This window comes from Anopheles funestus, chromosome 2RL (genome assembly GCF_943734845.2).
Source record: "Anopheles funestus chromosome 2RL, idAnoFuneDA-416_04, whole genome shotgun sequence".
In the NCBI taxonomy this organism is placed as follows: Eukaryota; Metazoa; Arthropoda; class Insecta; order Diptera; family Culicidae; genus Anopheles; species Anopheles funestus.
Window position 1 is genome coordinate 84937016 of NC_064598.1, and position 25715 is coordinate 84962730.

A 25715-nucleotide genomic window follows, 5' to 3' on the forward strand; every position below is an offset into this window, starting at 1 on the left:
GCAAGGGGTACCCCTTATGAAATTTTCGAGTGGAAAATTTTTTTAAAATTTTTTTCTGATTTTTTATTCTTTTGTTAATTTAAAGCATTATTTGAGTGAAAAGAAACTTATTGCAACAAATTCGCATTCAAATATATCGCATTTATAAATTTTGCTACATTGCTCAAAAATGAGGACAATTTTACATTTTCTCAAACAGGGTATGGAACTTGGTTCCTCGAATAACTTCTGGCACATACATCTGAGGGCATGGCCGTCCAAGAAGAAAGTGTAGCCATTGGTGTCATCTATCGACCATAGTTTAAAGATTGGCGATCCGTTGGATATCGACCGAGTTATAGGCAAAACTTGGTGCAAAAATGAATAAAATTTTACATTTTCTCAAACAGGGTATGGAACTTGGTTCCTCGAATAACTTCTGACACAGACGTGTGAGGGCATGGCCGTCCAAGAAGAAAATGTAGCCATTGGTGCCATCTATCGACCACAGGTTAAAGATTGGCGATCCGTTGGATACCGACCGAGTTATAGGCAAAACTTGGAGCAAAAATGAGCCTAGGAGATAGGCAATTTTATAGATTTTTTTGTTATTTTATTACAAATTTTCAATCTTTTTCAATTTAAAGCATTATTTGAGTGAAAAGAAACTTATTTGAACCAATTGGCATTAAAATAAACCAATTTGATTTTTTTTGCAAAATTTCTCAAAAAAATGGCAAGGGGTACCCCTTATGAAATTTTCGAGTGGAAAATTTTTTTAAAATTTTTTTCTGATTTTTTATTCTTTTGTTAATTTAAAGCATTATTTGAGTGAAAAGAAACTTATTGCAACAAATTCGCATTCAAATATATCGCATTTATAAATTTTGCTACATTGCTCAAAAATGAGGACAATTTTACATTTTCTCAAACAGGGTATGGAACTTGGTTCCTCGAATAACTTCTGGCACATACATCTGAGGGCATGGCCGTCCAAGAAGAAAGTGTAGCCATTGGTGTCATCTATCGACCACAGTTTAAAGATTGGCGATCCGTTGGATATCGACCGAGTTATAGGCAAAACTTGGTGCAAAAATGAATAAAATTTTACATTTTCTCAAACAGGGTATGGAACTTGGTTCCTCGAATAACTTCTGACACAGACGTGTGAGGGCATGGCCGTCCAAGAAGAAAATGTAGCCATTGGTGCCATCTATCGACCACAGGTTAAAGATTGGCGATCCGTTGGATACCGACCGAGTTATAGGCAAAACTTGGAGCAAAAATGAGCCTAGGAGATAGGCAATTTTATAGATTTTTTTGTTATTTTATTACAAATTTTCAATCTTTTTCAATTTAAAGCATTATTTGAGTGAAAAGAAACTTATTTGAACCAATTGGCATTAAAATAAACCAATTTGATTTTTTTTGCAAAATTTCTCAAAAAAATGGCAAGGGGTACCCCTTATGAAATTTTCGACTGGAAAATTTTTTTAAATTTTTTTTCTGATTTTTTATTCTTTTGTTAATTTAAAGCATTATTTGAGTGAAAAGAAACTTATTGCAACAAATTCGCATTCAAATATATCGCATTTATAAATTTTGCTACATTGCTCAAAAATGAGGACAATTTTAGGCAAAACTTGGTGCAAAAATGAATAAAATTTTACATTTTCTCAAACAGGGTATGGAACTTGGTTCCTCGAATAACTTCTGACACACACGTGTGAGGGCATGGCCGTCCAAGAAGAAAATGTAGCCATTGGTGCCATCTATCGACCACAGGTTAAAGATTGGCGATCCGTTGGATACCGACCGAGTTATAGGCAAAACTTGGAGCAAAAATGAGCCTAGGAGATAGGCAATTTTATAGATTTTTTTGTTATTTTATTACAAATTTTCAATCTTTTTCAATTTAAAGCATTATTTGAGTGAAAAGAAACTTATTTGAACCAATTGGCATTAAAATAAACCAATTTGATTTTTTTTGCAAAATTTCTCAAAAAAATGGCAAGGGGTACCCCTTATGAAATTTTCGAGTGGAAAATTTTTTTAAAATTTTTTTCTGATTTTTTATTCTTTTGTTAATTTAAAGCATTATTTGAGTGAAAAGAAACTTATTGCAACAAATTCGCATTCAAATATATCGCATTTATAAATTTTGCTACATTGCTCAAAAATGAGGACAATTTTACATTTTCTCAAACAGGGTATGGAACTTGGTTCCTCGAATAACTTCTGGCACATACATCTTAGGGCTTGGCCGTCCAAGAAGAAAATGTAGCCATTGGTGCCATCTATCGACCACAGTTTAAAGATTGGCGATCCGTTGGATATCGACCGAGTTATAGGCAAAACTTGGTGCAAAAATGAATAAAATTTTACATTTTCTCAAACAGGGTATGGAACTTGGTTCCTCGAATAACTTCTGACACAGACGTGTGAGGGCATGGCCGTCCAAGAAGAAAATGTAGCCATTGGTGCCATCTATCGACCACAGGTTAAAGATTGGCGATCCGTTGGATACCGTCCGAGTTATAGGCAAAACTTGGAACAAAAATGAGCCTAGGAGATAGGCAATTTTATAGATTTTTTTGTTATTTTATTACAAATTTTCAATCTTTTTCAATTTAAAGCATTATTTGAGTGAAAAGAAACTTATTTGAACCAATTGGCATTAAAATAAACCAATTTGATTTTTTTTGCAAAATTTCTCAAAAAAATGGCAAGGGGTACCCCTTATGAAATTTTCGAGTGGAAAATTTTTTTAAAATTTTTTTCTGATTTTTTATTCTTTTGTTAATTTAAAGCATTATTTGAGTGAAAAGAAACTTATTGCAACAAATTCGCATTCAAATATATCGCATTTATAAATTTTGCTACATTGCTCAAAAATGAGGACAATTTTACATTTTCTCAAACAGGGTATGGAACTTGGTTCCTCGAATAACTTCTGGCACATACATCTGAGGGCTTGGCCGTCCAAGAAGAAAATGTAGCCATTGGTGCCATCTATCGACCACAGTTTAAAGATTGGCGATCCGTTGGATATCGACCGAGTTATAGGCAAAACTTGGTGCAAAAATGAATAAAATTTTACATTTTCTCAAACAGGGTATGGAACTTGGTTCCTCGAATAACTTCTGACACACACGTGTGAGGGCATGGCCGTCCAAGAAGAAAATGTAGCCATTGGTGCCATCTATCGACCACAGGTTAAAGATTGGCGATCCGTTGGATACCGACCGAGTTATAGGCAAAACTTGGAGCAAAAATGAGCCTAGGAGATAGGCAATTTTATAGATTTTTTTGTTATTTTATTACAAATTTTCAATCTTTTTCAATTTAAAGCATTATTTGAGTGAAAAGAAACTTATTTGAACCAATTGGCATTAAAATAAACCAATTTGATTTTTTTTGCAAAATTTCTCAAAAAAATGGCAAGGGGTACCCCTTATGAAATTTTCGAGTGGAAAATTTTTTTAAAATTTTTTTCTGATTTTTTATTCTTTTGTTAATTTAAAGCATTATTTGAGTGAAAAGAAACTTATTGCAACAAATTCGCATTCAAATATATCGCATTTATAAATTTTGCTACATTGCTCAAAAATGAGGACAATTTTACATTTTCTCAAACAGGGTATGGAACTTGGTTCCTCGAATAACTTCTGGCACATACAGCTTAGGGCTTGGCCGTCCAAGAAGAAAATGTAGCCATTGGTGCCATCTATCGACCACAGGTTAAAGATTGGCGATCCGTTGGATATCGACCGAGTTATAGGCAAAACTTGGTGCAAAAATGAATAAAATTTTACATTTTCTCAAACAGGGTATGGAACTTGGTTCCTCGAATAACTTCTGACACAGACGTGTGAGGGCATGGCCGTCCAAGAAGAAAATGTAGCCATTGGTGCCATCTATCGACCACAGGTTAAAGATTGGCGATCCGTTGGATACCGACCGAGTTATAGGCAAAACTTGGAGCAAAAATGAGCCTAGGAGATAGGCAATTTTATAGATTTTTTTGTTATTTTATTACAAATTTTCAATCTTTTTCAATTTAAAGCATTATTTGAGTGAAAAGAAACTTATTTGAACCAATTGGCATTAAAATAAACCAATTTGATTTTTTTTGCAAAATTTCTCAAAAAAATGGCAAGGGGTACCCCTTATGAAATTTTCGAGTGGAAAATTTTTTTAAAATTTTTTTCTGATTTTTTATTCTTTTGTTAATTTAAAGCATTATTTGAGTGAAAAGAAACTTATTGCAACAAATTCGCATTCAAATATATCGCATTTATAAATTTTGCTACATTGCTCAAAAATGAGGACAATTTTACATTTTCTCAAACAGGGTATGGAACTTGGTTCCTCGAATAACTTCTGGCACATACATCTGAGGGCATGGCCGTCCAAGAAGAAAGTGTAGCCATTGGTGTCATCTATCGACCACAGTTTAAAGATTGGCGATCCGTTGGATATCGACCGAGTTATAGGCAAAACTTGGTGCAAAAATGAATAAAATTTTACATTTTCTCAAACAGGGTATGGAACTTGGTTCCTCGAATAACTTCTGACACAGACGTGTGAGGGCATGGCCGTCCAAGAAGAAAATGTAGCCATTGGTGCCATCTATCGACCACAGGTTAAAGATTGGCGATCCGTTGGATACCGACCGAGTTATAGGCAAAACTTGGAGCAAAAATGAGCCTAGGAGATAGGCAATTTTATAGATTTTTTTGTTATTTTATTACAAATTTTCAATCTTTTTCAATTTAAAGCATTATTTGAGTGAAAAGAAACTTATTTGAACAAATTGGCATTAAAATAAACCAATTTGATTTTTTTTGCAAAATTTCTCAAAAAAATGGCAAGGGGTACCCCTTATGAAATTTTCGAGTGGAAAATTTTTTTAAAATTTTTTTCTGATTTTTTATTCTTTTGTTAATTTAAAGCATTATTTGAGTGAAAAGAAACTTATTGCAACAAATTCGCATTCAAATATATCGCATTTATAAATTTTGCTACATTGCTCAAAAATGAGGACAATTTTACATTTTCTCAAACAGGGTATGGAACTTGGTTCCTCGAATAACTTCTGGCACATACATCTGAGGGCATGGCCGTCCAAGAAGAAAGTGTAGCCATTGGTGTCATCTATCGACCACAGTTTAAAGATTGGCGATCCGTTGGATATCGACCGAGTTATAGGCAAAACTTGGTGCAAAAATGAATAAAATTTTACATTTTCTCAAACAGGGTATGGAACTTGGTTCCTCGAATAACTTCTGACACACACGTGTGAGGGCATGGCCGTCCAAGAAGAAAATGTAGCCATTGGTGCCATCTATCGACCACAGGTTAAAGATTGGCGATCCGTTGGATACCGACCGAGTTATAGGCAAAACTTGGAGCAAAAATGAGCCTAGGAGATAGGCAATTTTATAGATTTTTTTGTTATTTTATTACAAATTTTCAATCTTTTTCAATTTAAAGCATTATTTGAGTGAAAAGAAACTTATTTGAACCAATTGGCATTAAAATAAACCAATTTGATTTTTTTTGCAAAATTTCTCAAAAAAATGGCAAGGGGTACCCCTTATGAAATTTTCGAGTGGAAAATTTTTTTAAAATTTTTTTCTGATTTTTTATTCTTTTGTTAATTTAAAGCATTATTTGAGTGAAAAGAAACTTATTGCAACAAATTCGCATTCAAATATATCGCATTTATAAATTTTGCTACATTGCTCAAAAATGAGGACAATTTTACATTTTCTCAAACAGGGTATGGAACTTGGTTCCTCGAATAACTTCTGACACACACGTGTGAGGGCATGGCCGTCCAAGAAGAAAATGTAGCCATTGGTGCCATCTATCAACCACAGTTTAAAGATTGGCGATCCGTTGGATATCGACCGAGTTATAGGCAAAACTTGGTGCAAAAATGAATAAAATTTTACATTTTCTCAAACAGGGTATGGAACTTGGTTCCTCGAATAACTTCTGACACAGACGTGTGAGGGCATGGCCGTCCAAGAAGAAAATGTAGCCATTGGTGCCATCTATCGACCACAGGTTAAAGATTGGCGATCCGTTGGATACCGACCGAGTTATAGGCAAAACTTGGAGCAAAAATGAGCCTAGGAGATAGGCAATTTTATAGATTTTTTTGTTATTTTATTACAAATTTTCAATCTTTTTCAATTTAAAGCATTATTTGAGTGAAAAGAAACTTATTTGAACCAATTGGCATTAAAATAAACCAATTTGATTTTTTTTGCAAAATTTCTCAAAAAAATGGCAAGGGGTACCCCTTATGAAATTTTCGAGTGGAAAATTTTTTTAAAATTTTTTTCTGATTTTTTATTCTTTTGTTAATTTAAAGCATTATTTGAGTGAAAAGAAACTTATTGCAACAAATTCGCATTCAAATATATCGCATTTATAAATTTTGCTACATTGCTCAAAAATGAGGACAATTTTACATTTTCTCAAACAGGGTATGGAACTTGGTTCCTCGAATAACTTCTGGCACATACATCTTAGGGCTTGGCCGTCCAAGAAGAAAATGTAGCCATTGGTGCCATCTATCGACCACAGTTTAAAGATTGGCGATCCGTTGGATATCGACCGAGTTATAGGCAAAACTTGGTGCAAAAATGAATAAAATTTTACATTTTCTCAAACAGGGTATGGAACTTGGTTCCTCGAATAACTTCTGACACACACGTGTGAGGGCATGGCCGTCCAAGAAGAAAATGTAGCCATTGGTGCCATCTATCGACCACAGGTTAAAGATTGGCGATCCGTTGGATACCGACCGAGTTATAGGCAAAACTTGGAGCAAAAATGAGCCTAGGAGATAGGCAATTTTATAGATTTTTTTGTTATTTTATTACAAATTTTCAATCTTTTTCAATTTAAAGCATTATTTGAGTGAAAAGAAACTTATTTGATCCAATTGGCATTAAAATAAACCAATTTGATTTTTTTTGCAAAATTTCTCAAAAAAATGGCAAGGGGTACCCCTTATGAAATTTTCGAGTGGAAAATTTTTTTAAAATTTTTTTCTGATTTTTTATTCTTTTGTTAATTTAAAGCATTATTTGAGTGAAAAGAAACTTATTGCAACAAATTCGCATTCAAATATATCGCATTTATAAATTTTGCTACATTGCTCAAAAATGAGGACAATTTTACATTTTCTCAAACAGGGTATGGAACTTGGTTCCTCGAATAACTTCTGGCACATACAGCTTAGGGCTTGGCCGTCCAAGAAGAAAATGTAGCCATTGGTGCCATCTATCGACCACAGGTTAAAGATTGGCGATCCGTGGGATATCGACCGAGTTATAGGCAAAACTTGGTGCAAAAATGAATAAAATTTTACATTTTCTCAAACAGGGTATGGAACTTGGTTCCTCGAATAACTTCTGACACAGACGTGTGAGGGCATGGCCGTCCAAGAAGAAAATGTAGCCATTGGTGCCATCTATCGACCACAGGTTAAAGATTGGCGATCCGTTGGATACCGACCGAGTTATAGGCAAAACTTGGAGCAAAAATGAGCCTAGGAGATAGGCAATTTTATAGATTTTTTTGTTATTTTATTACAAATTTTCAATCGTTTTCAATTTAAAGCATTATTTGAGTGAAAAGAAACTTATTTGAACCAATTGGCATTAAAATAAACCAATTTGATTTTTTTTGCAAAATTTCTCAAAAAAATGGCAAGGGGTACCCCTTATGAAATTTTCGAGTTGAAATTTTTTTTTAAATTTTTTTTCTGATTTTTTATTCTTTTGTTAATTTAAAGCATTATTTGAGTGAAAAGAAACTTATTGCAACAAATTCGCATTCAAATATATCGCATTTATAAATTTTGCTACATTGCTCAAAAATGAGGACAATTTTACATTTTCTCAAACAGGGTATGGAACTTGGTTCCTCGAATAACTTCTGGCACATACATCTGAGGGCTTGGCCGTCCAAGAAGAAAATGTAGCCATTGGTGCCATCTATCGACCACAGTTTAAAGATTGGCGATCCTTTGGATATCGACCGAGTTATAGGCAAAACTTGGTGCAAAAATGAATAAAATTTTACATTTTCTCAAACAGGGTATGAAACTTGGTTCCTCGAATAACTTCTGACACAGACGTGTGAGGGCATGGCCGTCCAAGAAGAAAATGTAGCCATTGGTGCCATCTATCGACCACAGGTTAAAGATTGGCGATCCGTTGGATACCGACCGAGTTATAGGCAAAACTTGGAGCGAAAATGAGCCTAGGAGATAGGCAATTTTATAGATTTTTTTGTTATTTTATTCCAAATTTTCAATCGTTTTCAATTTAAAGCATTATTTGAGTGAAAAGAAACTTATTTGAACCAATTGGCATTAAAATAAACCAATTTGATTTTTTTTGCAAAATTTCTCAAAAAAATGGCAAGGGGTACCCCTTATGAAATTTTCGAGTGGAAAATTTTTTTAAAATTTTTTTCTGATTTTTTATTCTTTTGTTAATTTAAAGCATTATTTGAGTGAAAAGAAACTTATTGCAACAAATTCGCATTCAAATATATCGCATTTATAAATTTTGCTACATTGCTCAAAAATGAGGACAATTTTACATTTTCTCAAACAGGGTATGGAACTTGGTTCCTCGAATAACTTCTGGCACATACATCTGAGGGCTTGGCCGTCCAAGAAGAAAATGTAGCCATTGGTGCCATCTATCGACCACAGTTTAAAGATTGGCGATCCTTTGGATATCGACCGAGTTATAGGCAAAACTTGGTGCAAAAATGAATAAAATTTTACATTTTCTCAAACAGGGTATGAAACTTGGTTCCTCGAATAACTTCTGACACACACGTGTGAGGGCATGGCCGTCCAAGAAGAAAATGTAGCCATTGGTGCCATCTATCGACCACAGGTTAAAGATTGGCGATCCGTTGGATACCGACCGAGTTATAGGCAAAACTTGGAGCAAAAATGAGCCTAGGAGATAGGCAATTTTATAGATTTTTTTGTTATTTTATTACAAATTTTCAATCGTTTTCAATTTAAAGCATTATTTGAGTGAAAAGAAACTTATTTGAACCAATTGGCATTAAAATAAACCAATTTGATTTTTTTTGCAAAATTTCTCAAAAAAATGGCAAGGGGTACCCCTTATGAAATTTTCGAGTGGAAAATTTTTTTAAAATTTTTTTCTGATTTTTTATTCTTTTGTTAATTTAAAGCATTATTTGAGTGAAAAGAAACTTATTGCAACAAATTCGCATTCAAATATATCACATTTATAAATTTTGCTACAATGCTCAAAAATGAGGACAATTTTACATTTTCCCAAACAGGGTATGGAACTTGGTTCCTCGAATAACTTCTGGCACATACATCTGAGGGCTTGGCCGTCTAAGAAGAAAATGTAGCCATTGGTGCCATCTATCAACCACAGGTTAAAGATTGGCGATCCGTTGGATACCGACCGAGTTATAGGCAAAACTTGATGCAAAAATGAGCCTTAAGAAATTTTCAAATTTTTATATTTTTTTTTATTTTTTCTAATTTTTCAATCTTTTTCAATTTAAAGCATTATTTGAGTGAAAAGAAACTTATTTGAACCAATTGGCATTAAAATAAACCAATTTGATTTTTTTTGCAAAATTTTTCAAATAAATGGCAAGGGGTACCCCTTATGAAATTTTCGAGTTGAAATTTTTTTTTAAATTTTTTTCTGATTTTTTATTCTTTTGTTTATTTAAAGCATTATTTGAGTGAAAAGAAACTTATTGCAACAAATTCGCATTCAAATATATCGCATTTATAAATTTTGCTACATTGCTCAAAAATGAGGACAATTTTACATTTTCTCAAACAGGGTATGGAACTTGGTTCCTCGAATAACTTCTGGCACATACATCTGAGGGCTTGGCCGTCCAAGAAGAAAATGTAGCCATTGGTGCCATCTATCGACCACAGTTTAAAGATTGGCGATCCGTTGGATATCGACCGAGTTATAGGCAAAACTTGGTGCAAAAATGAATAAAATTTTACATTTTCTCAAACAGGGTATGGAACTTGGTTCCTCGAATAACTTCTGACACACACGTGTGAGGGCATGGCCGTCCAAGAAGAAAATGTAGCCATTGGTGCCATCTATCGACCACAGGTTAAAGATTGGCGATCCGTTGGATACCGACCGAGTTATAGGCAAAACTTGGAGCAAAAATGAGCCTAGGAGATAGGCAATTTTATAGATTTTTTTGTTATTTTATTACAAATTTTCAATCGTTTTCAATTTAAAGCATTATTTGAGTGAAAAGAAACTTATTTGAACCAATTGGCATTAAAATAAACCAATTTGATTTTTTTTGCAAAATTTCTCAAAAAAATGGCAAGGGGTACCCCTTATGAAATTTTCGAGTGGAAATTTTTTTTAAAATTTTTTTCTGATTTTTTATTCTTTTGTTAATTTAAAGCATTATTTGAGTGAAAAGAAACTTATTGCAACAAATTCGCATTCAAATATATCACATTTATAAATTTTGCTACATTGCTCAAAAATGAGGACAATTTTACATTTTCCCAAACAGGGTATGGAACTTGGTTCCTCGAATAACTTCTGGCACATACATCTGAGGGCTTGGCCGTCTAAGAAGAAAATGTAGCCATTGGTGCCATCTATCAACCACAGGTTATAGATTGGCGATCCGTTGGATACCGACCGAGTTATAGGCAAAACTTGATGCAAAAATGAGCCTTAAGAAATTTTCAAATTTTTATATTTTTTTTTATTTTTTCTAATTTTTCAATCTTTTTCAATTTAAAGCATTATTTGAGTGAAAAGAAACTTATTTGAACCAATTGGCATTAAAATAAACCAATTTGATTTTTTTTGCAAAATTTCTCAAAAAAATGGCAAGGGGTACCCCTTATGAAATTTTCGAGTGGAAAATTTTTTTAAAATTTTTTTCTGATTTTTTATTCTTTTGTTAATTTAAAGCATTATTTGAGTGAAAAGAAACTTATTGCAACAAATTCGCATTCAAATATATCGCATTTATAAATTTTGCTACATTGCTCAAAAATGAGGACAATTTTACATTTTCTCAAACAGGGTATGGAACTTGGTTCCTCGAATAACTTCTGGCACATACATCTTAGGGCTTGGCCGTCTAAGAAGAAAATGTAGCCATTGGTGCCATCTATCGACCACAGTTTAAAGATTGGCGATCCGTTGGATATCGACCGAGTTATAGGCAAAACTTGGTGCAAAAATGAATAAAATTTTACATTTTCTCAAACAGGGTATGGAACTTGGTTCCTCGAATAACTTCTGACACAGACGTGTGAGGGCATGGCCGTCCAAGAAGAAAATGTAGCCATTGGTGCCATCTATCGACCACAGGTTAAAGATTGGCGATCCGTTGGATACCGACCGAGTTATAGGCAAAACTTGGAGCAAAAATGAGCCTAGGAGATAGGCAATTTTATAGATTTTTTTGTTATTTTATTACAAATTTTCAATCGTTTTCAATTTAAAGCATTATTTGAGTGAAAAGAAACTTATTTGAACAAATTGGCATTAAAATAAACCAATTTGATTTTTTTTGCAAAATTTCTCAAAAAAATGGCAAGGGGTACCCCTTATGAAATTTTCGAGTGGAAAATTTTTTTAAAATTTTTTTCTGATTTTTTATTCTTTTGTTAATTTAAAGCATTATTTGAGTGAAAAGAAACTTATTGCAACAAATTCGCATTCAAATATATCGCATTTATAAATTTTGCTACATTGCTCAAAAATGAGGACAATTTTACATTTTCTCAAACAGGGTATGGAACTTGGTTCCTCGAATAACTTCTGGCACATACATCTTAGGGCTTGGCCGTCCAAGAAGAAAATGTAGCCATTGGTGCCATCTATCGACCACAGTTTAAAGATTGGCGATCCGTTGGATATCGACCGAGTTATAGGCAAAACTTGGTGCAAAAATGAATAAAATTTTACATTTTCTCAAACAGGGTATGGAACTTGGTTCCTCGAATAACTTCTGACACAGACGTGTGAGGGCATGGCCGTCCAAGAAGAAAATGTAGCCATTGGTGCCATCTATCGACCACAGGTTAAAGATTGGCGATCCGTTGGATACCGACCGAGTTATAGGCAAAACTTGGAGCAAAAATGAGCCTAGGAGATAGGCAATTTTATAGATTTTTTTGTTATTTTATTACAAATTTTCAATCTTTTTCAATTTAAAGCATTATTTGAGTGAAAAGAAACTTATTTGAACCAATTGGCATTAAAATAAACCAATTTGATTTTTTTTGCAAAATTTCTCAAAAAAATGGCAAGGGGTACCCCTTATGAAATTTTCGAGTTGAAAATTTTTTTAAAAATTTTTTCTGATTTTTTATTCTTTTGTTAATTTAAAGCATTATTTGAGTGAAAAGAAACTTATTGCAACAAATTCGCATTCAAATATATCACATTTATAAATTTTGCTACATTGCTCAAAAATGAGGACCATTTTACATTTTCTCAAACAGGGTATGGAACTTGGTTCCTCGAATAACTTCTGGCACATACATCTGAGGGCATGGCCGACCAAGAAGAAAATGTAGCCATTGGTGTCATCTATCGACCACAGTTTAAAGATTGGCGATCCGTTGGATATCGACCGAGTTACAGGCAAAACTTGGTGCAAAAATGAATAAAATTTTACATTTTCTCAAACAGGGTATGGAACTTGGTTCCTCGAATAACTTCTGACACAGACGTGTGAGGGCATGGCCGTCCAAGAAGAAAATGTAGCCATTGGTGCCATCTATCGACCACAGGTTAAAGATTGGCGATCCGTTGGATACCGACCGAGTTATAGGCAAAACTTGGAGCAAAAATGAGCCTTAAGAAATTTTCAAATTTTTATATTTTTTTTTATTTTTTCTAATTTTTCAATCTTTTTCAATTTAAAGCATTATTTGAGTGAAAAGAAACTTATTTGAACCAATTGGCATTAAAATAAACCAATTTGATTTTTTTTGCAAAATTTCTCAAAAAAATGGCAAGGGGTACCCCTTATGAAATTTTCGAGTGGAAAATTTTTTTAAAATTTTTTTCTGATTTTTTATTCTTTTGTTAATTTAAAGCATTATTTGAGTGAAAAGAAACTTATTGCAACAAATTCGCATTCAAATATATCACATTTATAAATTTTGCTACATTGCTCAAAAATGAGGACAATTTTACATTTTCTCAAACAGGGTATGGAACTTGGTTCCTCGAATAACTTCTGGCACATACATCTTAGGGCTTGGCCGTCTAAGAAGAAAATGTAGCTATTGGTGCCATCTATCAACCACAGTTTAAAGATTGGCGATCCGTTGGATATCGACCGAGTTATAGGCAAAACTTGGTGCAAAAATGAATAAAATTTTACATTTTCTCAAACAGGGTATGGAACTTGGTTCCTCGAATAACTTCTGACACAGACGTGTGAGGGCATGGCCGTCCAAGAAGAAAATGTAGCAATTGGTGCCATCTATCGACCACTGGTTAAAGATTGGCGATCCGTTGGATACCGACCGAGTTATAGGCAAAACTTGGAGCAAAAATGAGCCTTGGAGATAGGCAATTTTATAGATTTTTTTGTTATTTTATTACAAATTTTCAATCGTTTTCAATTTAAAGCATTATTTGAGTGAAAAGAAACTTATTTGAACCAATTGGCATTAAAATAAACCAATTTGATTTTTTTTGCAAAATTTCTCAAAAAATGGCAAGGGGTACCCCTTATGAAATTTTCGAGTTAAAAATTTTTTTTAAATTTTTTTCTGATTTTTTATTCTTTTGTTTATTTAAAGCATTATTTGAGTGAAAAGAAACTTATTGCAACAAACTCGCATTAAAATATATCACATTTATAAATTTTGCTACATTGCTCAAAAATGAGGACAATTTTACATTTTCTCAAACAGGGTATGGAACTTGGTTCCTCGAATAACTTCTGGCACATACATCTTAGGGCTTGGCCGTCTAAGAAGAAAATGTAGCCATTGGTGCCATCTATCAACCACAGTTTAAAGATTGGCGATCCGTTGGATATCGACCGAGTTATAGGCAAAACTTGGTGCAAAAATGAATAAAATTTTACATTTTCTCAAACAGGGTATGGAACTTGGTTCCTCGAATAACTTCTGACACAGACGTGTGAGGGCATGGCCGTCCAAGAAGAAAATGTAGCCATTGGTGCCATCTATCGACCACAGGTTAAAGATTGGCGATCCGTTGGATACCGACCGAGTTATAGGCAAAACTTGGAGCAAAAATGAGCCTAGGAGATAGGCAATTTTATAGATTTTTTTGTTATTTTATTACAAATTTTCAATCGTTTTCAATTTAAAGCATTATTTGAGTGAAAAGAAACTTATTTGAACCAATTGGCATTAAAATAAACCAATTTGATTTTTTTTGCAAAATTTCTCAAAAAATGGCAAGGGGTACCCCTTATGAAATTTTCGAGTGGAAAATTTTTTTAAAATTTTTTTCTGATTTTTTATTCTTTTGTTAATTTAAAGCATTATTTGAGTGAAAAGAAACTTATTGCAACAAATTCGCATTCAAATATATCGCATTTATAAATTTTGCTACATTGCTCAAAAATGAGGACAATTTTACATTTTCTCAAACAGGGTATGGAACTTGGTTCCTCGAATAACTTCTGGCACATACATCTTAGGGCTTGGCCGTCCAAGAAGAAAATGTAGCCATTGGTGCCATCTATCGACCACAGTTTAAAGATTGGCGATCCGTTGGATATCGACCGAGTTATAGGCAAAACTTGGTGCAAAAATGAATAAAATTTTACATTTTCTCAAACAGGGTATGGAACTTGGTTCCTCGAATAACTTCTGACACAGACGTGTGAGGGCATGGCCGTCCAAGAAGAAAATGTAGCCATTGGTGCCATCTATCGACCACAGGTTAAAGATTGGCGATCCGTTGGATACCGACCGAGTTATAGGCAAAACTTGGAGCAAAAATGAGCCTAGGAGATAGGCAATTTTATAGATTTTTTTGTTATTTTATTACAAATTTTCAATCTTTTTCAATTTAAAGCATTATTTGAGTGAAAAGAAACTTATTTGAACCAATTGGCATTAAAATAAACCAATTTGATTTTTTTTGCAAAATTTCTCAAAAAAATGGCAAGGGGTACCCCTTATGAAATTTTCGAGTTGAAAATTTTTTTTAAATTTTTTTCTGATTTTTTATTCTTTTGTTAATTTAAAGCATTATTTGAGTGAAAAGAAACTTATTGCAACAAACTCGCATTAAAATATATCACATTTATAAATTTTGCTACATTGCTCAAAAATGAGGACAATTTTACATTTTCTCAAACAGGGTATGGAATTTGGTTCCTCGAATAACTTCTGACACAGACATCTGAGGGCATGGCCGTCCAAGAAGAAAATGTAGCCATTGGTGCCATCTATCGACCACAGTTTGAAGATTGGCGATCCGTTTGATACCGACCGAGTTATAGGCAAAACTTGATGTAGAAATGAGTAAAATTTTACATTTTCTCAAACAGGGTATGGAACTTGGTTCCTCGAATAACTTCTGACACAGACATCTGAGGGCATGGCCGTCTAAGAAGAAAATGTAGCCATTGGTGCCATCTATCGACCACAGGTTAAAGATTGGCGATCCGTTGGATACCGACAGAGTTATAGGCAAAAATTGATGCAGAAATGAGTAAAATTTTACATTTTCTCAAACAAGGTATGGAACTTGGTTCCTCGTATAACTTCTGGCACAGACATCTGAGGGCATGGCCGTCCAAGAAGAAAATGTAGCAATTGGTGTCATCTATCGACCACAGGTTAAAGATTGGCGATCCGTTGGATACCGACCGAGTTATGGGCAAAACTTGGTGCAAAAATGAATAAAATTTTACATTTTCTCAAACAGGGTATGGAACTTGGTTCCTCGAATAACTTCTGGCACAGACATTTGAGGGCATGGCCGTCCAAGAAGAAAATGTAGCAATTGGTGCCATCTATCGACCACAGTTTGAAGATTGGCGATCCGTTGGATACCGACCGAGTTATAGGCAAAACTTGATGCAGAAATGAGTAAAATTTTACATTTTCTCAAACAGGGTATGGAACTTGGTTCCTCGAATAACTTCTGACACAGACATCTGAGGGCATGGCCGTCCAAGAAGAAAATGTAGCCATTGGTGCCATCTATCGACCACAGTTTGAAGATTGGCGATCCGTTTGATACCGACCGAGTTATAGGCAAAACTTGATGTAGAAATGAGTAAAATTTTACATTTTCTCAAACAGGGTATGGAACTTGGTTCCTCGAATAACTTCTGACACAGACATCTGAGGGCATGGCCGTCCAAGAAGAAAATGTAGCAATTGGTGCCATCTATCGACCACAGTTTGAAGATTGGCGATCCGTTGGATACCGACCGAGTTATAGGCAAAACTTGATGCAGAAATGAGTAAAATTTTACATTTTCTCAAACAGGGTATGGAACTTGGTTCCTCGAATAACTTCTGACACAGACATCTGAGGGCATGGCCGTCCAAGAAGAAAATGTAGCCATTGGTGCCATCTATCGACCACAGTTTGAAGATTGGCGATCCGTTGGATACCGACCGAGTTATAGGCAAAACTTGATGCAGAAATGAGTAAAATTTTACATTTTCTCAAACAGGGTATGGAACTTGGTTCCTCGAATAACTTCTGACACAGACATCTGAGGGCATGGCCGTCCAAGAAGAAAATGTAGCCATTGGTGCCATCTATCGACCACAGTTTGAAGATTGGCGATCCGTTTGATACCGACCGAGTTATAGGCAAAACTTGATGTAGAAATGAGTAAAATTTTACATTTTCTCAAACAGGGTATGGAACTTGGTTCCTCGAATAACTTCTGACACAGACATCTGAGGGCATGGCCGTCTAAGAAGAAAATGTAGCCATTGGTGCCATCTATCGACCACAGGTTAAAGATTGGCGATCCGTTGGATACCGCCAGAGTTATAGGCAAAAATTGATGCAGAAATGAGTAAAATTTTACATTTTCTCAAACAAGGTATGGAACTTGGTTCCTCGTATAACTTCTGGCACAGACATCTGAGGGCATGGCCGTCCAAGAAGAAAATGTAGCAATTGGTGCCATCTATCGACCACTGGTTAAAGATTGGCGATCCGTTGGATATCGACAGAGTTATAGGCAAAACTTGGTGCAAAAATGAATAAAATTTTACATTTTCTCAAACAGGGTATGGAACTTGGTTCCTCGAATAACTTCTGACACAGACGTGTGAGGGCATGGCCGTCCAAGAAGAAAATGTAGCCATGGGTGCCATCTATCAACTACAGGTTAAAGATTGCCGATCCGTTGGATATCGACCGAGTTATAGGCAAATTTTGGTGCAAAAATGAGCCTTGCAGATAGGCAATTTTATAGATTTTTTTGTTATTTTATTACAAATTTTCAATCTTTTTCAGTTTAAAGCATTATTTGAGTGAAAAGAAACTTATTTGAACCAATTGGCATTAAAATAAATCAATTTAATTTTTTTTGCAAAATTTCTCAAAAAAATGGCAAGGGGTACCCCTTATGAAATTTTCGAGCTGAATTTTTTTTAAAATTTTTTTCTGATTTTTATTCTTGTTTTTAATTTAAAGCATTATTTGAGTGAAAAGAAACTTATTGCAACAAATTCACATTCAAATTTATCGCATTTATACAATTTGCTAAATTGCTCAAAAAAATGGTAAGGCCTTAGGAAATTTTCAAATGGGAGCGCATCGCACAATCGCTCCTGTGTGTAGCGCTCCTTGTGGTGCGTAACTTTGCTTCTGGGAGCGCATTGCACAATCGCTCCTGTGTGTAACGCTCCGTACGGAGCTACCTCTTTTTGCCGTTGGCTGTGCGGGAGCGCGCACAATAAGATGACCGGAGCGATTGAAATACCTCTTTCACTCTTGACTCAACACTGCTCCTACGGCTATAGCGGTTCGCAAACGCTTCAACTGCTAAGCGTGTAATAACGGGGTCAGAAGGATCCAGTTTAATTTATTAATTTTACGTTTCTCAAATTTAATTCGTCATTATATATTTAACCTCAACGAAACAAACTCATTTACGATTCCGAATAAAATTTATTTCATTACAGTATCGGGGAGATAGTGGTACAAGCACGCGTACGTATGATGAACAATAACTTAAGTAGAAAATTCAAAGAATTAGTAGACCCTGTCTAATCACTGCAATTCCACGCGACACATTGGCTTTCATATTCGATGCAACGAGTTGATTATTAGGAGCTTCTTTACATTGCGAACGATATGCATCACTAAATGCACAGGAGAGTTCCGGTCGATTTAGAACTGATCCTCCCCGCGAGCATACTCGTCGCGCAGCTTAGAAAGCTTTGTTACCAAATCGTCGACCGATACCTCACCGTGGACCTTGTTGTCTCGCGTGCGTACATTTACCGTTTCCGAGCTGCGTTCTTTCTCGCCAACCACTGCCAGGAGAAAGGCAAAATAAAGGATTAAATTTCACAACCCACAACAAACGCTGTTGCCAAAACACTTACCCAAGATAAAGTTAAACTGTGCCAGCTGTGCGTTGCGGATTTTCTTGTTCATAGTGTCGCCCGCATCCAGATCGGCCTCCACCATGAATCCTGCCTCGTGCAGGCGCTGTCTCACCTTATCCGCATATTCATCGTACACCGGTCCAACCGGTACCACCATTACTTGCCGTGGTGACAGCCAGAACGGCCACTTTCCGGCATAATTTTCCGTCAGAATGGCAATCATACGTTCCACCGAGCCCAACACTGCACGGTGAATGATGACCGGCCGTTTCTTTTCGCCATTGTCATCGATGTAGTTCAGGTTGAACCGAATCGGGAGCTGGAAATCGAGCTGAATCGTCGCACATTGATGGTTTCGCTTGAGCGCATCCATAATCGTAATGTCAATCTTCGGACCGTAGAACGCACCGTCGCCCGGATTTTCTTTCCACGGCTCACCAAACTTATCCAACGATTCGGCCAGTGCTTTCTCGGCTTCGTTCCAAACCTCAATCTCACCCAGATACTTCTCGGGCCGTGTAGACAGAACCAAATTGAAGGTGAAACCGAAAACCGTGTACACGTGGCGCAAAAAGTCCAAACAACCGGTGATCTCTTCGCGGATCTGCTCCGACATGCAGAAGATATGTGCATCGTCCTGCTGGAACCGACGGACACGCGTCAATCCGGTCAGCGCACCGGAAAGCTCATTCCGATGCAGCACACCGAAATCGGCCATACGCAATGGCAGTTCACGCCACGATCGATTCCGATGGTCAAACATTAGACAATGCCCCGGACAGTTCATGGGCTTCAGCGCAAACGTTTCCTTTTCGCTCTCGAACGAAAACATGTTCTCCGCGTAGTGCTGCCAGTGGCCGGAAGTTTGCCACAGTTTCGCATTGTAGATGTTCGGCGAAATAACTTCCTGGAAGCCACGCTTTCGGTACTCGCTCCGGATGAATCCCATCAGCGTGTTGTAAATGTGGGCACCCTTCGGCTGGAAAAAGCACGAGCCGGGCGACAGCTCGTGGAAGAAGAACAGTTCCTGCTCCTTGCCCAGCTTGCGATGATCGCGCTTGGCCGCCTCTTCCTGGATCTTTTCCCATTCCTTCAGCTGCTTCGGATCGGGGAATGAGATACCGTACACGCGCTGCAGTGTTTCCGCGTCCGCCTTGCCCTCCCAGTAGGTGGCCGAATTTTTCACCACCTTCAGGGCCTTTACCTTGCCCGTGTTTCGAACGTGCGGTCCACGGCACAGATCAATCAACGGGCCGCATCGGTACACCGTTGTCGTGTCGGTTGTAACCTTCTCGTTCAAAATGCGCACCTTAAACTGGTTGTACTCGAACATGCGCAAAAGATCGGCTTTCTTCATTACCAATCGCTCGAACGGTTGTTTCTCCTTTACGATACGCTTCACTTCCGATTCCAACGAACCGTAATCCTGGTTAGAAATGCCACTACCCTCCAGGAACATATCGTAGTAGAATCCGTTGTCGATCGGTGGCCCGTAACAAAGATGACCACCGTATCGTTTTTCCATCGCTTCTCCCAGAATGTGGGCCGAACTGTGCCAGAAAACGGCTTGTGCGTCGGGATCGTCAAACTTGAGCAGCTGCAGCTTGCAGTCACCCTCCAGTGGACGGTCCAGATCCCACAGTTCGTTATTAACGCGGGATATTACGGTATTATCCGCCAATCCCTGGCTGATTCCCTTTGCCACATCGTAGGGCGTTGTTTGCCAGCTTAACCCGTCGACCTGCTTGCCATCGGGAAGTGTAACCTTGATGGGAGTTTTCTCTTTCTTCTCCAGTTCCTCCTTGTACTGAGCCATCAGCTCGTCATAGATCTTGATGCGGTGGTCAATGAATTCCGGCCCACCTTTGGATTCTTCACCAGCATTCGAAGGCTGACCAGCCTGAGCGGCATCAGCGGCTGCTACGATTGTTAGAAGTAGAATGTTAGTATTGCATCAGACTAGTTCCAACAGGCTTTGAATCATTTCACCACACTACACTGCACTATTATGCGTCATACCTTTATCGGCCGCTGCATTCTTCTGTTTCTCCTTCTTCGCCTTGCTTGCCTATAAATTGAAGAGTAGAAAATACCTGCGTGTTAGCACCGTAGCACCATAGTAATATACGTATATGGATTATAAGTAAACAACTAAATAAAATCAACTCTTTTGTGTTACTCGGAAGCTGTGACGTGAGCCACTGCGCCTCTTCAAAATAAGCCACCCATTCTCCCATGCTCGATATAGAGGTTATGTCACTGTTGTGTGTACGCTACGAAACGCAAGCGGAAAACCCCAATCGCGCCGTCGGTGTGCGCGATTGCAAAAAAAAACATAAACGAAATGAAAACACATTCCAGCCAAATACATTGTTGTTTCTATGTCAACCAACGAACCAGTGTTGCAAAAGGACGATTCTGGCGGGTATGCTGACTTCCAATAGTAGGCTGTGCTAATCGATGCAACTGCCGTAACATTAACCATTCCCGGCTGCCATTTCCACGGTACGCAATCCGGCCACCGGCCACCGTCGACCATCGTGCACATCGGCGCACCAACACACCCACTGTCTGTTGCATTTCGGCTTAACTTTTTACTATATTTCGCTCATTTAGCGTAAGCGGATGCACTTTTCCTTCCACTGCACACCGGAGAGCAGCAAAACACACACGTTGGCAGATGATGATGGTACACATGTACCGTACTACACCACACGGCGCTAATGATAGTTAGGTGAAGAATAGGGATGTTTTAACTCATGCCTTTTGCTTGTTCATATCCAGCTTTTCCATCTCGGCAACTGGAGCACTTTCCGGCATTTTCTTCACCGACTTTATGAGCACTTTTCCCGCAACTGAATTCAATCGATTGGTAATTAAAACCTTTTATAACTTTGCTGTCGTGGGGGGAAAGACTATTTGACAGTTGTTGGTGGCGGCGCTGTCAAATTGCGAAACATCAATCTCAAGCCCGGTCCACACAGTGCAAACTGGAATCGTGCAAGCGCAGTGGTACTGGAGAAGAATCGATGAAACATTTCATCGATCAAGTTTTTTGGGGATGTTTCTCTTCTTTTGTAAAAATGCATTTATGACTGTTCTTCATTATACAACGACATCATAAAGCTTCCATTGAAGTTCAAATTCCCTTTCGGTCACTTACCAAACCCTTTAGCATACCACAATCAACCCTATTTTGTTCGTTCCAGTTCCAACTCCATTGCATGTACTTTTTCACACACATATGCATCATTGGCGCTTATGCTGTTCATCCCTTTGCACAAAACTGAAGCAAAATCGATTGGCAAAACGCTTTGCTAATCACGTTTTCAAACAGATAAACATTAAGTGAACCGTACGATGCGTTTTTTTAGGTCACCAATTTACAGCTATTTATATGCGGAAACTATGACCAAACACCGGTAGCCATTGAAAGTCCGCATGTTACACTCCGGATTCGGATCCTTACCTTGTTGTTTTTACCCATTAGAAATGTGTTCTTTTAGTGCTGATGGTCACGAACCCGGTTTGCATGTATTTTTTACACCAAAAACAAAAAGTCTGGACACTGTTTATATGGAACCACTTTTAAGAAAACAGAGAAACCAGGTCTTCCTTTTGGCCGCTGCAGGACTGTGAGATGTTTTTGACATGATGCGTGTGCGCAGAATCCGAACACGACAAAATGGGTAACTGTTGCCAAACTGTCCCATTTTATGGGTTAGAAAGGTCATTTATTAAAATATAAAATATTCAAAAGATTTAAAAAATGTTTAATTCCTATGAAGAAAATGTTCAAACTTATTTTTAATACAATGGTATTTGCACAATGTTTGAAGCCTTGGTATGCGTTCAACAAGCATACGTGAATAGAAACATCAGTAAACAACATACAAATCTAGTTAGCATCTCTCCAAAACACACCCCCTTTTCCTTTGTATTTGTCACTGACCTACCGCATATACGTACGATGGAATTCCAAAACAAATGCTTCATCCCTTTCATTTCCCTTTCGCACACTGTTGGCGCAATTCGACCGGTTGTCAAAATTTCCTGCACGCGCCAAACCACGCATGCTCCAGCAGTAATCGCGGAAGTTGCATGTCTTTTGTGGCAAAGTTTTCACTTTTCCATTCGCTGTCCATCAATCGGAAAATCAATATCACCGCAGTATCAGTCATACGGTTCGATCCAGACAGTCTTTGGCGCCTTTCGATACGACCGTGGCACAGAATTCCTGGTGAAGAGTTGGAAATTGGAACAAATCATTCAACTAGCAGCTTATTTATTTTCTGTTGCACATCCGTCTTGAAGTGGAAAACATTTTCTGAGTATAAGGAAAAAGCCATCCATTCCAGGATTCGCTGGTCGAAAGTTCCGGAAGCGATTACGGCCAGCAGCAGCACCAGCAGTGATCGAAGAGGAAGTCCGTTTATTCGAAAGTGGCGCTCGACAACGGTATCAAAACGCAGTCCCGAGTGCATCCAAGTCCTGGTAGTGCTCGCACTTTGGTGTGGGCACTGCCCCTGACGGCATCATGCAATATGGTGACCGAGGAGAGTGATCATCCACACCATCCGGAGGAGGAGAAAACACCAACGCAGGAGAAGGATAGCAACTTGCTGGCGCGAACCGACAGCAGCGAGATACTGATCCAGAGCAGCATGGATGACATTTTCGATGTTATCAAATCGGGGTAAGCTCCACAGACTCACCAGGTGTTCGTCCAACAATAAGCATCACTTATTCCCTCTTCCTTCCAGCGAGCTGTCGGAGGTGGAAAATTTGGTAGAAAAGGTGGGCCAGGAGGCGCTGAGTGCCCGAGATAAGCACGGATACACCCCAGCTCACTGGGCCGCCCTAGACGGCAATGTGGAAATGATGCGCTATCTCGTCGAACGGAACGCACCGGTCGATTTGCCCTGTCTGGGAACGCAAGGACCACGGCCCATCCATTGGGCCTGTCGGAAAGGGCATGCTGCGGTCGTACAGGTACTTCTACAGGCCGGTGTTGCCGTCAATGCGGCCGACTTTAAAGGTCTCACACCGCTGATGACGGCCTGTATGTACGGCCGAACCGCGACCGCAGCGTATCTGTTGGGAATGGGCGCACAGAACCATCTTACCGACATTAACGGTGATACGGCACTGCACTGGGCAGCGTACAAGGGACATGCCGATCTTATCCGTCTGCTGATGTACTCCGGGGTGGATCTGCAGAAGACGGACAACTTCGGTTCGACGCCGCTCCACCTTGCCTGCCTGTCGGGCAACATGCAGTGCGTGAAGATTCTGTGCGAGAAGCGCAACCTGGAGCTGGAACCACGTGATAAGAATGGTAAAACGCCTGTGATGCTTGCCCAAAGCCATCGGAACAGCGAGGTGGTCAAGCTGCTGCACAATGAGATGAAGAAAAAGTCCCGCTGGATGCCACCGATCTCGGAGATCTGGGGAATGCTGTTCGGTGGAGCAGGCGCTTCAAAGGGTCCACTGATATTATTCCTCGTGTCTGTGTTACTGTGGGGCTATCCAATGTACATGATACGGGTAAGAACTTGCATTACGATCCTTGAAAAATTCATCTTAACAAAGGCCTCATCGTTACAGTGTATTCCGATCACGTGGAACATCTTGAGACGATCGCACTACTGCTTCATCTACTGGAATGCGGTCATGTGGATTAGCTGGATAATAGCCAACCGTCGGGATCCCGGCTATATCCCACTGAACTCCGACACCTACTATCGAGCGATCAAGCAGATCCCGTACTTTGATAAGTGGAAGAAACGGAATGTAATTCTATCGCGCCTATGCCACAGCTGCAGATGTTTGCGACCATTGAGAGCCAAGCATTGCCGTATATGCAACCGTTGCGTATCCTACTTTGACCATCACTGTCCATTCATCTACAACTGCGTCGGTTTGCGCAATCGGATGTGGTTTCTACTATTTGTACTGAGTATCGCCATCAACTGTTCGTTCACTATCTACTTCGCGTGCTACTGTGTCATGATCGAGGGCTTCAGTTTGCTGTACGTGCTTGGTCTATTGGAAGCATTCGTATTCTGTGGACTTGGTTGGATTCTAACGTGCACATCGGTAAGTATGATCTCTATTGTAAGGGTCACATGTCAGAGATAATATTAAAAATTGATGAATGTTTTTTAGATCCTCCATGCCTGTATGAACCTTACAACGAACGAAATGTTCAACTACAAACGTTACCCTTACCTGCGGGATAAGCGTGGCCGCTATCAAAACCCATTCTCCCGCGGACCCGTACTGAATCTGTTCGAATTCTTTGTCTGTCTGCCGGACCGTCAGGATGAGCAGGATTACATACTGGACGAGAACCTTTGAAAATTGCCCTCCGGCTCCGGCGAACGTCGGAAACGCATCACCAGCAGTGGTAGCAATAGCAGCAGCAGCTAGCTCGAACCGTGCAACTAAAGTGCGTCGGTCTATGTCGGACACACTTTGCTAAGCTGCATCTCTCTTTTCTATCCGATCTTCGCCATTCGCATAATGCGTGCATTTGCAAATCACTGGGATTCCGTTGCGTTGCGAGAGCTTAAGGAAAACACATTTAATGGCAGCAGGACACTCGCATGTTCAATTGTGAACTTGCGATCAAGACTAGGAGGTTTACGTTTGAAGGAAAGGTTTTTCATTCTTACACGGTTTGTTAAGGATTTTGCCATTTGTTATTGAGCTAGGCCCGTCGTTAGGCGTATGGAATGTTTTATTAATGAAATACGTGATTTTGTTTTAATGTTAACAGTACGTAATAGCTAATATCGAAATCGTAATAGCTTATCGAAACAAACAGTGCGAACGAAAGATAGGCAAACCCAAAGGAAACAAGTTCGTTCTTTTAACGTACATTCCATCTACATCCGTAGCACAAATCGATGTCGAAGTCTTATATGAAACATTAATTTTGCCCCGGAATTTATAACATAGCTTTACCGCCGAGAATTTGCAGTGTGACAACGACTGCTTTAAAACACTGTTCTTCTCTAGAATGAAATAAATGCTTGTACACAAAATGATAAAAACAAAAGATTTTGGTAAACGATTGAAACGATTCATGAAA

The 25715-nt window shown here is 38.2% G+C and overlaps 2 protein-coding genes across 7 annotated transcripts; one reads left to right on the top strand and one right to left on the bottom strand.

The window, feature by feature from the left end:
* Window positions 1–18156: 18156 nt before the first annotated feature.
* On the bottom strand, window positions 18157–22275 carry LOC125764474 (threonine--tRNA ligase 1, cytoplasmic). 6 transcript variants are annotated; one of them, XM_049428783.1, is made up of 4 exons: window positions 22089–22275; window positions 20639–20687; window positions 18617–20536; window positions 18157–18544 (listed from the first exon to the last, which is right to left on the bottom strand). In XM_049428783.1, exons 1-4 carry the CDS (start codon window positions 22104–22106, stop codon window positions 18399–18401), a joined length of 2133 nt encoding a protein of 710 aa, XP_049284740.1. In that variant the 5' UTR covers window positions 22107–22275; the 3' UTR covers window positions 18157–18398. The 6 variants fall into 6 exon arrangements, with proteins under 6 accessions (XP_049284740.1, XP_049284739.1, XP_049284738.1 ...); XM_049428782.1 differs by having other exon boundaries at window positions 18617–20539; XM_049428781.1 differs by lacking the exon at window positions 22089–22275 and adding an exon at window positions 21383–21564.
* A 416-nt stretch (window positions 22276–22691) lies between these two features.
* Window positions 22692–25706, top strand: LOC125764494 (uncharacterized). Its single transcript, XM_049428822.1, has 4 exons — window positions 22692–23315; window positions 23383–24166; window positions 24227–24718; window positions 24788–25706. Exons 1-4 carry the CDS (start codon window positions 23164–23166, stop codon window positions 24977–24979), a joined length of 1620 nt encoding a protein of 539 aa, XP_049284779.1. The 5' UTR covers window positions 22692–23163; the 3' UTR covers window positions 24980–25706.
* The last annotated feature ends 9 nt before the right edge of the window (window positions 25707–25715 follow it).

Excerpts from the sequence above, each read along its gene's own strand:
- LOC125764474 (XM_049428778.1), bottom strand. The coding sequence starts at position 21,199 with ATGCAACAGACAGTGGGTGTGTTGGTGCGCCGATGTGCACGATGGTCG. Across the intron at positions 20,688-21,016 it reads ATCGTCCTTTTGCAACACTG|GCAAGCAAGGCGAAGAAGGA; the intron begins GTTCGTTGGTTG and ends TTCAATTTATAG. Across the intron at positions 20,540-20,638 it reads GAATGCAGCGGCCGATAAAG|CAGCCGCTGATGCCGCTCAG; the intron begins GTATGACGCATA and ends TAACAATCGTAG.
- LOC125764494 (XM_049428822.1), top strand. The coding sequence starts at position 23,164 with ATGGTGACCGAGGAGAGTGATCATCCACACCATCCGGAGGAGGAGAAA. Across the intron at positions 24,167-24,226 it reads ATCCAATGTACATGATACGG|TGTATTCCGATCACGTGGAA; the intron begins GTAAGAACTTGC and ends TCATCGTTACAG. Across the intron at positions 24,719-24,787 it reads GGATTCTAACGTGCACATCG|ATCCTCCATGCCTGTATGAA; the intron begins GTAAGTATGATC and ends AATGTTTTTTAG.